This window comes from Mobula hypostoma, chromosome 22, assembly GCF_963921235.1.
Source record: "Mobula hypostoma chromosome 22, sMobHyp1.1, whole genome shotgun sequence".
Lineage (NCBI taxonomy): Eukaryota > Metazoa > Chordata > Chondrichthyes > Myliobatiformes > Myliobatidae > Mobula > Mobula hypostoma.
Genome location: NC_086118.1, coordinates 14716526 through 14736373, shown reverse-complemented (window position 1 = coordinate 14736373; position 19848 = coordinate 14716526). Strand labels below are relative to the sequence as shown.

At 48.2% G+C, this 19848-nt stretch overlaps 1 protein-coding gene across 11 annotated transcripts in view; it reads right to left on the bottom strand.

The window, feature by feature from the left end:
• Window positions 1-19848, bottom strand: part of LOC134360180 (myosin-16) — a 339036-nt gene that overhangs the window by 3405 nt on the left and 315783 nt on the right. For all 11 annotated transcript variants that reach the window (XM_063074218.1, XM_063074220.1, XM_063074222.1 and 8 more), the window contains 5 exons: window positions 16822-17014; window positions 12458-12661; window positions 9563-9688; window positions 2658-2828; window positions 1392-1592 (listed from right to left, as the gene is read on the bottom strand). In XM_063074218.1, coding sequence (XP_062930288.1) covers window positions 1392-1592; window positions 2658-2828; window positions 9563-9688; window positions 12458-12661; window positions 16822-17014 — 895 coding nt within the window. The remainder of the gene's footprint in view (window positions 1-1391; window positions 1593-2657; window positions 2829-9562; window positions 9689-12457; window positions 12662-16821; window positions 17015-19848) is intronic.

The window sequence follows — 19848 nt, the reverse complement described above, 5'->3', positions numbered from 1 at the left end:
CATCTCCAAAATCCCCTGTGTACAATCAGATTAAATTGTTCACTGAAAGGAAGTATATTAACATGAACGTAATGTTATGGATGGTGGTTACTAAATACATTAAAGCAAGCCAGGGTGCTCTGTAACATGCAGAGATAGTCCATTCACCGCCCCATATCAGGCAGCTGTTCTGTGCCCCCAACAACCTGCCAGCAATGTGCTTTCCATCTCCTCACCTAGCATAGGCATTCTGCTGGTGGCTGAACGGAGATGTTTGTTACAGGGAATCTATAAATTCTGGTTCTTTCACAGATGCATTGAGATTGGGGGGAATGTGGCTGAGTGTTGAAGATTAGGCGAGGAGGGAGAAAGAGGGACTGAGGAGAAAGATGAAGGGATGACAGGTAGAATTTGGGGTACTAAAAAAGATGATACCAAAAGATCTACAGATATATAAGGAGTGAAAGAGAGGCGAGAGAGGATGCCGGACTGCTGGAAAGTGAAGCTGGAGAGATAGTGATGGGTGACAAAGCAATGGTAGGTGAACTGTGTTTTGCATCAGTCTTCACTGTTGAATACACCAGCAGTATGATAGAAATTCAAAGGTGTCAGGAAGAAGAAGGGTAATAGACAATTCTTAAGGGGGAGTTCAGAACTAGAGGGCACAGCATCTGAATACAAGGATGTTCCTTTATAAGAGAGATGTGGAGGATTTTCTTCAGTTGGTGGGTGGCGAATCTGTGGAGTGCATTACCACAGACAGCTGTGGAACCCATAACCACAGACAGCTATGGAACCCACTACCACAGACAGCTGTGGAACCCGCTACCACAGACAGCTGTGGAACCCGCTACCACAGACAGCTGTGGCACCCTCTACCACAGACAGCTGTGGCACCCTCTACCACAGACAGCTGTGGAACCCAAGTCCTCGGGTATATTTAAAGTGGAGGTCGATAAATAAGGACTTTATTAAGGACACAGGGGATTTTGGAGATGTTTCAGGGAGAACACAGGAGAATGGGGTTGAGACGGTTAATAAATCAGGCATGATGGAATAGTGAAGCAGACTTGATGGGCTGAATGGCCCAATTCTGCTCCCAAGTCTTATGGTTAGATGGAAGGTTAAAGAGAGTGAGGAGGTCAGAGCAGGACGTTGAAGAGAGAGAAAGGGGGAAGGCGAAAGGGATAAGGTCTGAGGGCAGAGATTAAGGGGAGCAAGGTGATTCTCCTAATGCAACAATGACAGGCACTTGTTCACTATTACTGATTTGTCTTTCAGTTGTTTTAAATTTGGGAAACCAGCATTGCTCTAGGTTCCTACAGGGCAGAGTGTAGTGGGCTGGGGTGGGATAGGAGAATCATGTGCCCGCAATGGACCGCCACTGCCCCCTCTGGTAGGACCACACTCACCGCCTCCTCCACCTGCCTCTTGTAGGCCTTTAACTTGCTCTGAAGCCTCTCAACCAGCTCCTGCATGCGGTGCTGGTTCTTCTGGTCCTCCTCAGCCTGGAACACCAGCTCCTTCAGTCGCCGCTCGTTCTTGCGCAGGGTCTTCACGGTCTCTGCGTGACGCTTCTGCTCTGCGTCCAACTCCACTTCCAGCTCCTTCACCTGCCCCAGGAGACACCAGTCAACAACCCAGCACGTGCTCATGGCATCCTTCATTGAAAGCCTGTTCCATCACCACCATTCTTCCAGACAGGAAACTGAGGAAGGCAGGTGAAAAACACCCCACATTTCATCCAGAAAGGGAAACCTCTTTTGATTTCAAAAAGCATAATCAGCTTAAAATGTTTAAGAAAGCAGATGAAAACAGGAGATGTTGGTTCGAAACACTCAGCAGGCCTAGCAGCATTTGTGGAGTGAGATAAGAGTTTATATTTCTGGTTGAGGATCCTTTGATGGAGTTGAAACAGTAACCTTGTCTCTCCACAGATGTTCTGTGAGTGTTTCCAGTTTAAAAAGAAAAGCCTCCATCTTGACAACGGCCACAGTGAGGACGGGCTTGGGAATCACTCCAAACACCTCTGGTCTTCAGCTACCCAGCAGCCAGACCTGGCTCTATGGACCATTGATGAATATCCTAAATCCAAGGTCTGCTCCTAGATCTATGAAAGCAACTTAAATTCCAATTGGCATCACCCATCTTCTCACTGGGGTGCTATAGCAGTTTACATTCACCACAAAATGCTGGAAGAACTCAGCAGGTCAGGCAGCATCTAGGGGACAACTGATGCTACAGAATGAGACCCTTCTTCAGATTTACATTTACCATTGCCTCCATCCCGGATTGTCACCCAGGTCTATACACTGAGAGCTGGAAAGCACGGCGTGGTCCAGCTGACTTTGTCCTGCCTGCTCGACCTGGGTAAAGGGAGCCCGGAGTGGGGGTGGGATGTGAAGAGGGAGAGTAAGGGAATAGAAGGAGTGAAGAAATGGCATTTTGCTAGCCTTGCATTGGACACCAAATACTCAGGGGTCCCTATCCAAGAACCTTGTACAAAATGCTTCAACCCTGTCTGTTTACCAAAGATTCTAATATCTGACAATCAGGTGTGAATTGTGTATCTGTTGGGCTCCATGCCCTTTGAGACAACCCCCTCCTCCCTCCCATGGTCCACCCCCACCTACTCGCCCCCCTCCCCGTTCCCCCACACCCCCTTCCCCCAGTCCTACCCGTCCTTCCAGTTTCTGGATGATCTTCTTCCCTCCCTTCAGTGCCAGCTGTTCAGCTTCCTCCAGTTTGCTGTTCAGGTCCCTGACCTGCACCTCCAGGCCCTTCCTCACCCGTTCCAGATGCAGGGCGTGGTCCTGTTCATGGTGCAGCTCCTCAGACAGCCTGACCACCTGAGCAAAAAGCAGAGAGAGTCACGTCCACCAGCTCAGAGAGCATTACATCCGCCAGCTCAGACAGTGTCACGTCCACCAGCTCAGAGAGCGTCAAGTCCACCAGCTCAGAGAGCGTCAAGTCCACCAGCTCAGACAGTGTCACGTCCACCAGCTCAGAGAGCGTTACATCCACCAGCTCAGACAGTGTCACGTCCACCAGCTCAGAGAGCGTCAAGTCCACCAGCTCAGAGAGCATCGAGCCCACCGGCTCAGAGAGTGTCACGTCCACCAGCTCAGAGAGCATCAAGTCCACCAGCTCAGAGAGCGTTACATCCGCCAGCTCAGACAGTGTCACGTCCACCAGCTCAGACAGTGTCACGTCCACCAGCTCAGAGAGAGTTACATCCGCCAGCTCAGACAGTGTCATGTCCACCAGCTCAGAGAGCGTCAAGTCCACCAGCTCAGAGAGCGTTACATCCGCCAGCTCAGACAGTGTCACGTCCACCAGCTCAGAGAGCGTCAAGTCCACCAGCTCAGAGAGCGTTACATCCGCCAGCTCAGACAGTGTCACGTCCACCAGCTCAGAGAGAGTTACATCCGCCAGCTCAGACAGTGTCACGTCCACCAGCTCAGGGAGCGTCAAGTCCACCAGCTCAGAGAGCATCGAGCCCACCGGCTCAGAGAGCGTTACATCCGCTGGCTCAGACAGTGTCACGTCCACCAGCTCAGAGAGCGTCAAGTCCACCAGCTCAGACAGTGTCACGTCCACCAGCTCAGAGAGCGTCAAGTCCACCAGCTCAGACACTGTCACGTCCACCAGCTCAGAGAGCGTTACATCCGCCAGCTCAGGCAGTGTCATGTCCACCAGCTCAGAGAGTGTCACGTCCACCAGCTCAGAGAGCGTCAAGTCCACCAGCTCAGAGAGCATCGAGCCCACCGGCTCAGAGTGTCACGTCCACCAGCTCAGAGAGTGCACACACCGAGCCCATGGGCCAGTATAGGAACAGGCACACTGACGAACCATCACTTAATATTATAGGAACAGGCACAAGAACTCTACCATGGTGGACAGACTCGTGGAGCAGAGATCCTGAAGGGAAAGGAAGAGGCAATTGAAGGTTGGCTTGGAATGGCCAGGTTGTCATGACAACAAGAGAGAGAGGGAGCAATGTGTGGGGTCAGAGACAGGTATGGGCAGGGAGGGGACTTGGACATATTCCTGGATTCTGGACAACACTGGCAGCAATGTGGGGGGAGGGGTGCACAGCTCACAAAGGGGTCAAGCTGGACAACCCGACAGGACAGTATAGGACAGGCCTCTCTGATGGAACAACCGGACAGGACAGTATAGGACGGGCCTCTCTGATGAACAACCGGACAGGACAGTATAGGACGGGCCTCTCTGATGGAACAACCTGACAGGACAGTATAGGACGGGCCTCTCTGATGGAACAACCGGTCAGGACAGTATAGGACGGGCCTCTCTGATGGAACAACCGGTCAGGACAGTATAGGACGGGCCTCTCTGATGGAACAACCGGTCAGGACAGTATAGGACGGGCCTCTCTAATGGAACAACCGGACAGGACAGTACAGGACGGGCCTCTCTAATGGAACAACCGGACAGGACAGTACAGGACGGGCCTCTCTAATGGAACAACCGGACAGGACAGTACAGGACGGACCTCTCTAATGGAACAACCGGACAGGACAGTACAGGACGGGCCTCTCTAATGGAACAACCGGTCAGGACAGTACAGGACGGGCCTCTCTAATGGAACAACCGGACAGGACAGTACAGGACGGGCCTCTCTAATGGAACAACCGGACAGGACAGTACAGGACGGGCCTCTCTAATGGAACAACCGGACAGGACAGTACAGGACGGGCCTCTCTAATGGAACAACCGGACAGGACAGTACAGGACGGGCCTCTCTAATGGAACAACCGGACAGGACAGTACAGGACGGGCCTCTCTAATGGAACAACCCGACAAGACAGTACAGGACGGGCCTCTCGAATGGAACAACCCGACAGGACAGTACAGGACGGGCCTCTCTAATGGAACAGCCGGACAGGACAGTATAGGACGGGCCTCTCGCATGGAACAACCGGACAGGACAGTATAGGACGGGCCTCTCTAATGGAACAACCGGACAGGACAGTATAGGACGGGCCTCTCTAATGGAACAACCGGACAGGACAGTATAGGACGGGCCTCTCTAATGGAACAACCGGACAGGACAGTATAGGACGGGCCTCTCTAATGGAACAACCGGACAGGACAGTACAGGACGGGCCTCTCTAATGGAACAACTGGACAGGACAGTATAGAACGGATCTCTCGAATGGAGAAGTAGTTTCCAGCTGAGTCCTACTTCTGCATGGAAAGGGCTTTTGAAGAACAAGACATCAAACTGGACACAGAATCCGCAGATTACAGGGCCGCAGTAACCCTTGCCCTCCAATATATTTATGGGATTTAACATGACCCATAGCACAACCACCAGAATACATAAAACCTACAGGCAAGCTATTGCAAACCAACATCAGTGTTCTGTTCCTACAACCACACCAAGGTCACATCACTCAATTCCCAAGCAAAAATATAAGGAGACTGGGTCAGGCAGCATCTGTGGAGGGCAATGGACAGTCCAGACTTCAGTTTGAGACAATTCCTCTGGCCTGCCCATTTCCCTCTGACGGATGCTGCATTTGGGTGATAGTAGTTGCAGGGTAAATGTTGATCAGGACTCCGTGGAGAAGGGTCACAGGATCTGTCACCTTGCTGGAGGGAAGGTGGGAACTCAATTTCCCTCAGAAAGCTGATGGGTGTGAAATCCCACCCTCCTGCTGACATTCACTGGCATTCATCTGGCATTTTCCAGCCAAAGCCCTTGGTTACTGGTCATAATTTAACCACTGGACCAACTCTAAATCCTTTGACTTGGATAGACATCGGCAGCAATAGCATTGTCACAGCCACTGGACTTACTGAAGACACAATGGACCTAAATCTGAAGGGAATTTGATTCCCTTTTCCAGACCAGCAAATCCCAATGTCTGGATACCGTACAGCTGTGCTAGACCAGTCCCAGCTGGCTGACAGCAACATCTGAGGCCTGTCCTAATTGCATTCCACAATCAGGCTGGCCATGTAAAGGTAGTCGGTGAGCTTCTAATCTCACCCGCATCCAAAGTGTCCATCTCCTTCACCTCCAGTGTGTACTGGAAGTGCTATGTTCAATAAGGAACTAATTAAACTAGAGATGAATCACAAAGATGATCTCAGTGAGCATGGATGACTTGGGCTGATGGGCCTTTTTCTCCATTTTGTATAAGTCATAGTCACAGCACAGAAAGAGGCCCTTTGGCCCATCTAGTTAAACTGCTGACTCCCATTGACCTGCACCAGAACCAAAGCCCTCCGTACACTAGCATCCATGTACGTACCCGAACTGCTCTTAAAACCGAAATTGAGCTTGCATGCAACTCTTGTGCTGGCAGCTCATTCCACACTCTCATGACCCTCTGAGTGAAGAAGTTTCTCCTCATGTCCTCCTTAAACTTTTCACTTTTTACCCTTAACCCATGACTTCTGGTTGTAGTCCCACCCAATCTCATAGAAAGAGCCTGCTTGCCTTTACCCTATCTATACTCCTCATAATTTTGAGTGCCTCTATCAAATCTCCTCTCCACCCTCTACAGTCTAAAGAATACAGTCCTAACCTATTCAATCTTTTCTTAAAATTCAGGTCCTCCAGATCTGGCAACATCTTCTCTGTGCTCTTTCAACCTTGCTTACATTATTACTGTAGGTAGGTGACCAAAACTGCACACAATACTCCAAATTAGGTCTCACCAACCTTATATAACTTCATCATAGTATCCTATCTCCTCTAATCAGTATATTGATTTATGAAAGCCAAGGTGCCAAAGCTTTATTTATGGCCCTATCTACCTGAGACACCACTTTCAACGAATTATGGAGCTGTATTCCCAGATACCTTTGTGCCTTACTGTTCACTATGTAAGACCTTCCCCGGTTGGTCCTATCAAAGTGCAAAACCTCGCACTAGTCTGCATTAAATTCCATCTGCCATTTTCAGTCCATTTTTCCAGCTGACATAGATCCATCTGTTAGCCATGATACCCTTCCTCACTGTCCACGGCACCCCGAATTTTGGTGTCATCCTTATGACCCTCTCATTAAGGATGTTCCCAGAGTGGAGAGTTTGCATTATAAGTGGAGATTGAACAGGCTGTGATTTCTTTTCCCTAGGGTTAAGGAGGCTAAGAGTTGACCTGTTGAGGTCTATGAATTTATGAGGGACCGGTAGAGAAGTCTAAAGAGGGCATAGACAAAGGTGAATGGGGAAAGGTTTAAAGGGGATCTGAGGGGTAACTTTTTTCACACAGGGGCTGGTGAACATGTGGAACAAGCTGCCAGACGAGGAAGTAGAGATAACAACTTTTGGATAAGTATATGAAGGGGAAAGGTTTAGAGGAATATGGGTCAAGTGTGCGCAAATAAGATGGGTATCTTGGTTGGCATGGAAACCAGTTAGATCAAAGTGTTTCTGTGCTATGTAACTATGATACAATGAATCTAGGGATTAGTTTATCCACTTTATTCCAGCTGTTTTCCTTCCATGTTCTCCCAAGAGATCCATAAAAGGGAGATTAGGATTTCTGTCAATTAATCCCACTTTATATGAGTAAGGATTCTAGGTCCGCAAGACTCGGGCGTAGTCACGGGCAATCCTGGCCATCACAACTCTCCTAGGACCGGGTACAAGCCATAAGAGCTGCATTGGAAGCAGCAACGTTTGCACATTTTAACATTCAGCAGATTTTACAACTTAAATTTCCATTGATAAGATAGATATGGTTTGAAATGTAAGCTCATCGCCCAGCAGAAGGGTAAAATAATTCTTCCAAATCTAATCGCTGCTTGAACTGCTTGTACATGGTGCGTTGCTGCCCCCTGCTGGTAGCCTCCACACTTGCTGCAGTGAAACATGAGATTGCAGACAAGTCAATGGAGCTGTAAATGATGCAAAACCAGCTGGTAGACTGCTTATAACGCAAGCTATTTAAAACTGATTTAATAGAAAACACTTGATCTGGTGCATGAGATCTTACAGCAGCTGCTCTTGAATGACGCAAGTTAAAATGTTCTGGTCTGAGGGTGATTCTAAGATCTATGGCTCCTGGAGACTGAGTGTAGAGTTATTCGTTCCCCCCACCACCAACCTGGCCACTTGATTTTCACTTCCAAGCATGACCGACCCATCCTGCTCCACCTGTTTGTTCTTCCACATTTCCGTTAAATTTCTTGGCAGCAATAGAGACTGGAGTTTAGTGGGAGTCACTGACACAACTTCAGAGTATACTGTGGAAGCTGCAGGCCATATCACTGTGGTTAGTCACTGGTCGACAACAGCAGGCCGAGGACAGACAGGAACGATGACACGGGCGGTGGAGGCAGGCACTCTCACATTTGAAAAGTATCTGGATGAGCAATTTCTTCAGGCATTCTTTAATCTTTAGGGAATCCTGTACTATGTCCTTCTGCACCTCTGATTTCTGAATTCACTACCCTTTGAGAAAATAGTCTATGCCTTTATTCCTTCTACCAAAGTGCATGACCAAACATTTCCCTACAGTGTAACACACACACGCTGCTGGAGGAACGCAGCAGGCCAGGCAGCATCTATGGAAAAACTACAGTCGACGGAACGTTGACTGTATTCTTTTCCATAGATGCTGCCTGGCCTGCTGAGTTCCTCCAGCATCTTGTGTGTTGCTCGGATTTCCAGCATCTGCAGATTTTCTCTTGTTTGTGATTTGATCAGTGTAATCCATCTGCCACTTCTTTGCCCATTCTCCTAATCTGTACAAGTCCTCTGGCAAACTCCTTGTTTTTCTCACCACTGCCTGTGCCTGCACCGATCTTTGTATCGTCCACAAACTTGTCCAGAAAGCCATCGGTCCCTTGATACAGAACATTAACATGTAACGTGAAAAGTAGTGGACCCAACACTGACCCCTGGCGAACACCATTGGTCACCGGCAGCCAATCAGTGAAGGCCCCATTCATTCCCAGGCTTTGCTTTTTGCCAGTCAGGCAATCTTCTATCCATGCTAGCTAGCATCTTTCCTGTCTTATCATGGGTCTTTAGCAGTCTCATGTGCAGTACTTTGTCAAAGGACTTCTAAAAATCCAAGTGAACAATATCCACTGACTCTCCTATGTCTGTCCTGCCTGTTATTTCCTCCAATAATTCCAGTAGATTTGCGTCAAGCGTGATTTTCCCTTAAGGAAAGCACTTTGACTCTGGTCTATTTTATCACGTGCCTCCAAGTACCCCAGAACCTCATCCTTAATAATAAACGCTAACATCTTACTCACCACTGAAGTCAGGCTTACTGGCCTATAATTTGGGTGACTTCTGCTGTTGTGCTAAAGGGCATCAGGCACATGAAATGTGTCATCTGCAAACTAGCAGAACTTGCACTGGTTGCAGTGAGGGATAAATTAGGGTAAGTTCAATGAAGTGCCAAGGTCTGGGGCAGCACTACACTCTTTCCCTTCATGTCTAATCCAGATGGAAGTCCCAAAATACAAATTATTGCATCCAATCCCTCACCTCAGCAGGCCCAACACTCCTTTGAAAACATGCCCTGCCCCCTTCAGAAACCGTCCAACCCATCAACAAGACCATTCTGAGAGATGGGGCAGATCCTACCTCACACACAGCCTTCTTCGCCTTCTCGTCCGAGCCTCTGAACTCGTTGGTCAGCTCCTCATGCTCAGTCATCAGCTGCTGGAGCTCCACTTCCAGCTTGCGTTTGATGACGGCGATTCCTTGGAACTGGAGTAGGACAGAGGAGAAATTAGTCAGTGGTACCCTGGAGAGAGGGGGTACTACCAGATGGTCTTATCGCCCAGGGGTGCGGCCCACACTGAGCGATCTTCAGCCCAGGGTGGAGAGTTGTGTTATGTACAGATACTGGTGACCCCTGTGTTACAGGGGGATTGCATGCCTAGAAAACGGCCCGCAATACAATTTCTATAATGTGAAGTAGTGCCATCTATATGTACATCAACAAAGCAAAATAGAAACACGAGAACATCTGCAGATGCTGGAAATTCAAGCAACACACACAAAATACTGGTAGAACACAGCAGGCGAGGCAGCATCAATAGGAAGAGGTACAGTCAATGTTTCGGGCCGAGACCCTTGGTTGAGTCCTGATGAAGGGTTCCAGCCTGAAACGTCGAACTGTACCTCTTCCTGTAGATGCTGCCTGGCCTGCTGCGTTCACCAGTATTTCGTGTGTGTTGCTTAAAGCAAAATAACATTTGGTTACTTATTTTTTCCCAAATAAGTTCCATGAGAATTAATTTTATTCCACATCACAAATTTTTAGGTAATGATTTTTTTGAGAATGAATTTCCGTAATGTGAATGGCCTCTGGCAGGCTGCTGACTGTGTACAATTGGGGGTGTTGACTTGGGAGTTCTCTCAGACTGAGACCAAGGACCTTGTAGTCCTTATGCAGCTGAGAAATGAGAGGGACCTATACTCTGGACCAAGTTAGGCTGGTCCAAGGAGAGATCGCTTCATTCTGAGAACCGTAAACCTTTTGGAGTTCTTGGCTTCATAGGGCTTTCTGGCTGAGAATGGTCGGGGCTGGAATGGAAAGATTCTAAGGAAGCTTGGAGTCAAGCAACTTAGGGAGGAGGGCAGAGAGCGAGTGAAGAAAGAGAACTGCCGTGTCTGGAGGGTAGGTAGGTTCTGGTGCCTGTTCTCTAGCCCTGTCTTGATTACTCATCTCTTCCAGTTTTGCCAGTCTGAGCCCACTGGGAAATGCCCAGTCACTACCCCCTCCATTGTCCGCCCACGGTCTGCTATTATTGGAGGGGATATTCCAATCCCCACGGGCAGCTGCCCCACACTTGCAGCTTTTGGTATACTGGCCTGCGACAGTCAGGACACTGAGATTGGAAGTTATGTTGCAGCTGTACAAGATGGTGGTGGGGTTACACATGGAATATTATATTCAGTTTTGGTTGCCCTGCTAGAAGAAAGATGTCATTAAGCTGGACAAAGATACAGCGCAGATTTATGAGGATGTCACCTGGACTTGAGGGACTGCATTATGGATAGAGGCCAAGCAGGTCAGGACCTTATTCCTTGGAGTGTAGGAGAAAGAGGGGTGTCTTACAGAAGTTGGAACATGAGGGGTGTACAGTCTTTTTTCCTAGGATTAAGGAATCAAGAACTAGAAGGGATAGGGAGGGGCAGGTTTAATAGGAACCTGAGAGGCAACTTTTTCCATCCAGAATGTAGTCAGTAAATGGAATGCGTTGCCAGCCAAACTTGTTGAGCAGCTACTTTAATAACATTTAAAGCTTCCTTGGATAGACACCTGGATAAAACAGGTTTCAAGGGAAGTGGGCTAACTGGAGGCAAATGCAATTAGCTTAGATGGAAATCCTAGTCAGCAGGGACCTTGGGCCGAAGGGCCTGTTTCCATGTGCTATGATGGTATTTCCATGGTATGACGGTATCTCCATGGTATGATAGTATCTCCATGTGATATGACGGTATCTCCATGGTATGACGGTATCTCCATCACATGACGGTATCTCCATGGTATGATGGTATCTCCATGTGGTATGACGGTATCTCCATGGTATGATGGTATCTCCATGTGGTATGTTGGTATTTCCATGGTATGATGGCATCTCCATGTAGTATGATGGTATCTCCATGTGGTATGATGTTATCTCCATGGTATAACGGTATCTCCATGGTGTGACGGTATCTCCATGTGGTATGTTGGTATTTCCATGGTATGATGGCATCTCCATGTAGTATGATGGTATCTCCATGGTATGATGGTATCTCCACATGGTATGATGGTATCTCCATGGTATGATGGTATCTCCACGTGGTATGATGGTATCTCCATGTGGTATGACGGTATCTCCATGTGGTATGTTGGTATCTCCATGGTATGATGGTATCTCCACGTGGTATGATGGTATCTCCACGGTATGATGGTATCTCCATGTGGCATGATGGTATCTCCATGGTATGAGGATATCTCCATGTGGTATGACGTTATCTCCATGGTATGATGGTATCTCCATGATATGACGGTATCTCCATGTAATGATGGTATCTCCATGTGATATGATGGTATCTCCATGGTATGATGGTATCTTCATGGTATGACGTTATTTCCATGGTATGATGGTATCTCCATGTGGTATGACGGTATCTCCATGCTCTGATCCCATTTACCCACGTTAGGTCTGCAACTCTCAATACCTTGGCCACCCAGATGTTTCCTAGATGTTTGGGAGAGCACCAGCCTCCATCACCTCTTCAGTCAATGGAAGATCCAGATTCCAACATCTACCCTGTGGAAAAAGAATGCCCTCACACTTCTCTGCAGCTCCTCCCTCTCACTTCAAACCTACACTCTCTGGTCTGGACTCGCCCGGCCCTGGGGAGAATGTGTGCACCCACCCTCTCGCTGCCCTCAGGATTTCACACACCCAAAGGGCCTGTTTCCAAGCAAGGGAGGTTGTGAGATGCTGCCCGTTCCCCAGTGCCAGCCCGCCTCACCTGCATGTTGATTTCATTGTGTTTTTCTGTTATTTCCATCAGCTCCTGCTCCAGGAGCCTGCGGCTGCGCTCGCTCAGGTCCAGGGCGCTGCGGGTCTCCTCCAGCTCCGCCGAGAGTGCGCCAGAGCGTCGCTCCGTCACCGCGTGCTGCTCTTTCAGCTCCTCGTGCTGCCGGGCGTCCTCCTCCAGCTGGCTCTGCATGTCCTGGGCACAGGGATACAGCTTGGTCAGCACCAGTCTGGGCACGGGAGGGGCTCGGTCAGCACCAGTCTGGGCACAGGGATACAGCTTGGTCAGCGCCAGTCTGGGCACAGGGATACAGCTCGGTCAGCACCAGCTTGGGCACAGGGATACAGCTCAGTCAGCGCCAGTCTGGGCACAGGGATACAGCTCGGTCAGCACCAGTCTGGGCACAGCTCGGTCAGTACCAGTCTGGGCACAGGGATACAGCTCGGTCAGCACCAGCCTGGGCACAGGGATACAGCTCGGTCAGCGCCAGTCTGGGCACGGGGATCCAGCTCGGTCAGCACCAGTCTGGGCATGGGGATACAGCTCGGTCAGCGCCAGTCTGGGCACGGTGATACAGCTCAGTCAGCGCCAGTCTGGGCACAGGGACACAGCTCGGTCAGCGCCAATCTTGGCACGGGGATACAGCTCGGTCAGCACCAGTCTGGGCACAGAAGGGGTGAGGGAGGCAAGGGGAGGGGAGAATGGTTGCCATGCCAAAGGGCGCATGAGGGAGGGTGGACAGGGAAACACTGGTATGTACAGAGCAACACTCCAAACCTAATCGTTCAGCCAACCTAATGCAGGAACCCCAGGAACTGACCGTACACAGCAAGCTCCCACAAACAGCAACTAAAACAACCAGATGCTCTTGTTTTGGGCTGTGTCTGACTATAATTTTTGTCCCGAACTCCTGGCCTCTTCAGCTTGGTCCCATGGGAAGAGTGGTTAGGGGTTGGAAGGGGCCCACACTCTTGAGTTTGCTAGTGTTCCACCCCCACTCCCAAACCATCCCAATGAATGAAACATGGACTTTCAGGGAAATGGTTTCCTTGCCTGACTGGGTTGATTCCGGAGATGAGGGGGCTAGTCACGAGGGGAGATTGAGTTACTGGAGTCCAGAAGAATGAGGTATGGATCTTAAAAAAATGCTTAAGATTATGGAAAGCGTAGATGGGATAGAGACAGGAAAGGGATAGGTGAGATTAGAACTGTGGGACATAGCCTCACGATTTGGGACAGGAGATGAGTAGTGAATCTGTGGAATTCTCTGCCAATGGAAATAGTAAAGGTTACCACATTATATACACTTAATACACCGTTAAACCAGGGGAATTAAGAGCTATGGGAAAAAGCAGGTAGGTGGAGCTGTGTCCATGAGCAGATCAACCATGATCTGCCCAATGGTGGAGCAGGCTCACCTGGACAGATAGCCTACTCTGTGCCTATTTCTTCTGTTCTTATGTCTTCACCTATTTCTGCCCAGTTGGGCTCTCTCCTACACACCAATGGTTCAGCAAAATGAAAGGTCTTTGGTCTGCAACATGCACCATTTCTCTTTCAACAATTGCTGAATATTTCCAGTGCTTTCTGTTTTTCTTTCAGATTCCCAGCACCTGCAGCTTTTACAATTTTTGTTTTGTGCTCTCTGCCACCTCCTCTTCCCTCTCGCGACCCCACCGACTTTATCACTGCTGCCCCTCTCTGCCCCATTCCCTCAATGATCTCTCCTTCCCTTCCCACCAATCCGCTGACTTCTCAGTATCAGCTCCCCCTTCCTCCTCCTCTGCCCCCCACCCCACCTCCCGAAGTCTGGTAAATTGCAAAGTAATTACTAAAGTCTGGACTAGCTGCCATAGATCACAGGCTCCAAAGAAGAATTTTCACAACGTTGGGTATATTTGCATTTGCCTGTGCAGAAGAAGATGGAAAGATGTTTGATGTCCCCAGAGATTCCCAACTGTGGAATGCAACATGCAGAGGATTTCTTGATGTTCTAGGGTATGTTTTTAAACCTGTGGATACTGTCAGCCTGGGGTAGTGACCACAGAACTGCAGACTCTCTCTTTGCTCTCACAGACATAAGAGATTCTGCATGTGCTGGAAATCTCGAGCAATACACACGAAGTGCTGGGGCGGGATCTCAGCAGGTTAGTTAGCATCTATGGAGGGGAATAAACAGGGTGGAGTAAACATTCTCCCCCCTCCCCCTCCCACATACCTTTCCCCTCACTTTGTCTCACCTATCAATGGCCAACTTGTACACCTTCCCCTCTTCCCACCATCTTATTCTGACATCTGACCCCTCCTTTTCCAGTCCTGATGAAAGGTTTCAGCCTGAAACGTTGACAGTTTATTCCCCTCCACTGATGGTGTCTGACCTACCGAGTTCCTCAAGCAACTTGTGTGAATCTCCTCTGCTCGATTCCATAGACCAAAAGATGGTAAACAGTGCCATCTAGTGGCTGCATAAATGCTGACAGTTGACTCCAAGAAATCAGATAGTGGGCTGACACTGATCCCTCAACAGATGTGCTGCTGTGCGGAAGGGGACAAAATGAAGGGCACTTGGGCCACATCTGGCCCTGGCTCTGTCCAATTGTGCCGAGGCAGTCTAAAGAGTTCACATCCAAACCCACGCCATCAGGACCTTACCATTCTCTTTCTTCTGTGGGTCAACACCCAGTATGTGGATGGGACTTCATGAACTCAGGATGAGGAGAGAAATGGCGAGTTACTTCTTTCTTCATTTAGTTTAAAATTCTAATTTTTATTTGTTTTAATACCTTTTAATTTTTTCTAAACTATATTTCCATAATACCATAAGATATAGTAGCAGAATTAAGCCATTTATGTAATAGTGTGCTTTTCTTTTTTTCTGGCATGTGCCTGCATGCATGCGAGTCTATGTGTGTGCGTCTGCGTGTGTGCCTGCGTGCATGCGAGTCTATGTGTGTGCGTCTGCGCGTGCCCGCATACATGCGAGTCTATGTGTGTGCATCTCGGGAGCAGACCCGGCTGGTTTCGAACCCAGGAACCTCCGCTCCCGGGTCTGGCGCTGATGTCATTGTGCCACCAGCCGGCCTGAGTGTGCTTTTCAACCCCAGTTTTCTCACTATTTCCCATAATCTTTAAATCCCTTACCAATTAAGAACCTAACAATCTCTGCCTTAAATACAACCAATGACTTGGCCTCCACAACTCTCTATGGTAAGGAATTCCACAAATTCACCATTCTCTGGCTGAAGAAATTCCTCCTTATCTCTGTTTTAAAGGGAAATTCCCTTATTCCGAGGCAGTGCCCTCAGATCCAAGACTCTCCCTCTAATGCAAATGCCATCTCCACGTCCACAGTATTCAGTAAGTTCCCTTTATTTTTGAAGCGACTTTAAAAAAGTAGTAATTTTTAAAGATCTGTCTATGATTTTAACAGTAGTGTAATGGTTAGTGCGACACCATCACAACTTGGACCGTTGAGAGTTCGGAGTTCGATTTGGAGTCATCTGTACGGAGTCTGTGCCTTCTCCCCATGGAATGGGTGGATTTTCTCCAGCTGCTCCAGTTTCCTCCCAAAGTCCAAAGTTTATTAGGTTAATTCATCATTGTAAATTGCGCACTGTTTGGGCGAGGGTTAAACTGGGAGTTGCTGGGTGGCATGGCTTGGAGGGCCGCACAGGTCTACTCCATGTTGAATCTCAATAAGTAAATAAATAAATCTCTCTGCATAGATTCTGGGCTCAGAAAACCCAGGAACAATGTATCCACACAATTGGATGGGATTAGCATTGAATTGGCCATGGTTGAGGGGAAGTACAGTGTATTAGCTAATTATTCAGCTTTGGCAAGCATCACCCTGTCTACTATTTGGCATGCAAAAACACATTGAATTAGATCCGATGAAAGATTTTGTCTTAATCTTCTTTTGATGAGTGAAGCTGGGATAAATTTGAGCTAAGTTCCTCAATTGCCTCGCTAAAGTCTAAAGTCTGCTCAGAAAGACCAGGCTTACTCAGTGAGTGGTTAAGGCCGACTGGTGGATGCTCTCCCCACGCCTGCTCTCTCTCCTGTCATGGCTGTTTCTGCTACCCTCTCTCACCCGCTATTTCTGTTCAGTTCTGATCTACAAACAACTCATGCTCTGAAGAGCTCTCGGGAACAGAACCCTGTTGTAACCTGGGGTTTTCTTGGATAATTGTGCAGACTCTGTGAGAACAATCAGCAGCTCATGTGTGGCTTTGAAAGGACATCTGAGACAGCTGGAGTGAGATGACGTTGCATCAGACCAATGTCTGGGGCAGCGGGGGTGGTCAGAGGAGGGGTAATTGGGTCGACCAGGTCAGTCGCCAGCTCGGCCTCACCTTCACTTGTTGCTGCAGTTTCTTCAGCAGCTTCAGAAGTTCGCTGTTGTTCTTGTTGCCTTGGTCCAGTTGAACCTCCAGCTCATTCAGATCACTCTCGAGCTTCTTCCTTACCCTCAGTGCCTCGGCCCGACCTTTCACCTCTGCGTCAAGACTGGCCTGCAGCGAATCTAGACTCCGCTGATGGTTTTTCCTTAAAAGGCAAAATATGGTTGCGTCACCAGAAAGGCATGAGACAAGCCCCAAGACCCAACCGACCACACTCACTGACTGATGAAGACAAACATCAGCCAGAGATGTTAATTCAATTTTCTTAAAATTGTGTGAAACTGACCACTTGGCTGAACGTTCATTTCCATTCTCTGAAAAACCCTGTTGCATGTGTTTTGATCGACTTAATGCCATTCACTCACCACTCCTTTGAATGGGGCCCCACACTGTAAGCCTAATAAACCCATACAAGGAGCCAATCACCTCAGTGGCTTTCTCCCAAACTCCCCCTCACCCTACCACCCAGCTCTGCAACTTCCCCCTTTGCACATCACCAATTCAGCCCTCTCAATGATCTTTGTGCTCCCAAGGGCTAATGTACCTTCTCCCATTGGACCAATCCCCTCCCTTAAACTTTGGTCATCTTTCCCTTGAAGATGCTCTCTCTTTAACCAAGCTTTGGATGACCTTTTATGATAAACACAAGAAATACTGCAGATGCTGGAAATCCAAAGCAACACATTCAAAATGCTGGAGGAACTTGGCAGATCAGGCAGCATATATGGAAATAAATAGATAGTTGACGTTTCAGACAGAGATCCTTCTTCAGGACTGAGAAGTAAGGGGGAAGATGCCAGAGTAAAAAGGTGAGAAGAGGGGAAGGAGGACAAGTTGGAAAGTGACAGGTGAAGACAGGTGGGTGGGAAAGGTGAAGGGCTGGAGAAGAAGGAATCTGATAGGAGAGAAGAGTGGACCATAGGAGAAAGGGAAGGAGAAGGGGACCCAGGGGAAAGTAATAGGCATGTGAGAAGAAGTGAGTGGCCAGAAGCCAGAGGGGGGAATAGAGAAATGGGGGGAGGGGGTGGAATTTGTTTATCGGAAGAAGGAATCAATATTCATACCAACAGGTTGGAGGCTAGGAAGATGGAATATGAGGTATTGCTCCTCCACCCAGAGAGTGGCCTCATCATAGCACAAGAGGAGGCCATGGAAGGTCATATCAGAATGGGAATGGGAATCAGAATTAAGATGTTTGGCCTCTGAGATTTTCCACTTTTGGTGGATGGAGCGGAGGTGCTTGACAAAGTGGTTCTTCAATTTACAGCAGGTCTCAACAATGTAGAGGAGGCCACTTTGGGAGCACAAAACCCAGCAGGTTTGCAGGTGAAGTGCTGCCTCACCTGGAAGGACTGTTTGGGGCCCTGAATGGAGGTGAGGGAGGAGGTGCTTGGGCAGGTGTCGCACTTAAGCTGCTTGCAAGGATACGTGCTGGGAAGGAAACTAATGGGGTGGGATGAATGGACAAAGAGATCACGGAAGATGCGATCCCTGCAGAAACCCGGGGTGGGGGTGTTGGTGGGTGTGGATGGAGGTAAAGATATACTTGGTGGTAGGATGTCTTTGGAGATGTCAGAGGTTGCAGAAAATGCTGTGTTCTATGATACCCCATCTTGGGTTGTGGGATTGTTTAGTTTAAGATACTCCTGAGAAGCAGCCGGGGATATTTAAGAACAGTGCAAGAACAGGACCTTCCGCCCATGATGCGCTAAGCCAATGAAAATAGTAAACACCCAACGATTCTCTTCTGCCTAAACAATGTCCATATCCCTCCATTCTCTGAACATTCATGGGCTTCTTAAACACGTCTATTGTTATCTGCCTCCACTACAGCCCTGGCAAATCATCCCAGGCACCCACAACTCTCAATTAAAAAGAATTGTTCTGCACTTCTACTTTGAAATTACCCCTTCTCACCTTAAAACATGCCCCGCAGTATTAGAAAAATCAACCTGGAAAAAAAAGATATTGGCTATCTACTCTAGCTATGCCTCTGATAATCTTATAAAACTCTCTCAAGTCTCTTTGGTAAAGTCCTTGTTAAAATGCTGCAGAGTTCAAATTGCTGTATTTCCTTCTGGGGCCTGAAAATTTCCTTTTGAATTGCCTTCCTTGTGCAATCAAACTTTTGGTCAACTTCTGGATACCAATTCCTCCCTGAACTACAGTCAACGCCAAGCATCCATCAGTGATTTTGCCTCAGGGGAAGGGAAAAGTCCCACAGCCCCAACACTAACACAGATAATGAGGCATAATCTAACTGCCACATTAACCTTTTTGGTCTCACCCTATCAGAGCTGGAGTCATGGAGCACAGAAACATCCAAGTCATCCATATTGACCAAGATGCCCAACCAGACTCATTCCATTTGCCCATGTTTGGCCCATAACCTGCTAAACCTTTCCTATCCATGCACCTGTCCAACTATATTCTCCTTGTTCTACCCACCACCCCTTCTGTTGCCTTTTGAAAATTAACTTGTTTCTCTCTTTCCCGTTTCTGACAAAAGGTCTGGACCTGAAAGGTCAACACTGCTTCTCTCTTCATAGATGCTGTCTGAGCTGTTGAGAATTTCCAGCATTTTTATGTTTTTATTTCAGTTTCCACACCTGCAATTTTTCTATTTTTCTAAGTGCCTTAAGGAGCAAAGCCGTTGTTTCACACTTACCACAAGAGGGAGGAGATTCCAACAGAAGTTATGGAAGAGAAAAGGAGAGATGTATGAGTAAAGATGAGAAACAGAGTTAGCAGCAGAAATCCGTTTATTCGGGGAGCTACCAAGCACAGCAAAAAAACAAAGTATACTTTCTGAATTTTGCAACATCAATGAACATCCTTTCCCAGTTCTGAGCACCTGACTTATGGACAGCCTGTATACATGAATGAATATTTGAGAGACTGTCAGGATGCATTTGCCAAATGCTGCAGGCTTTTTCTGCCGTATAGGAACACAGTTCATGGCAACATCATTGCATCTTG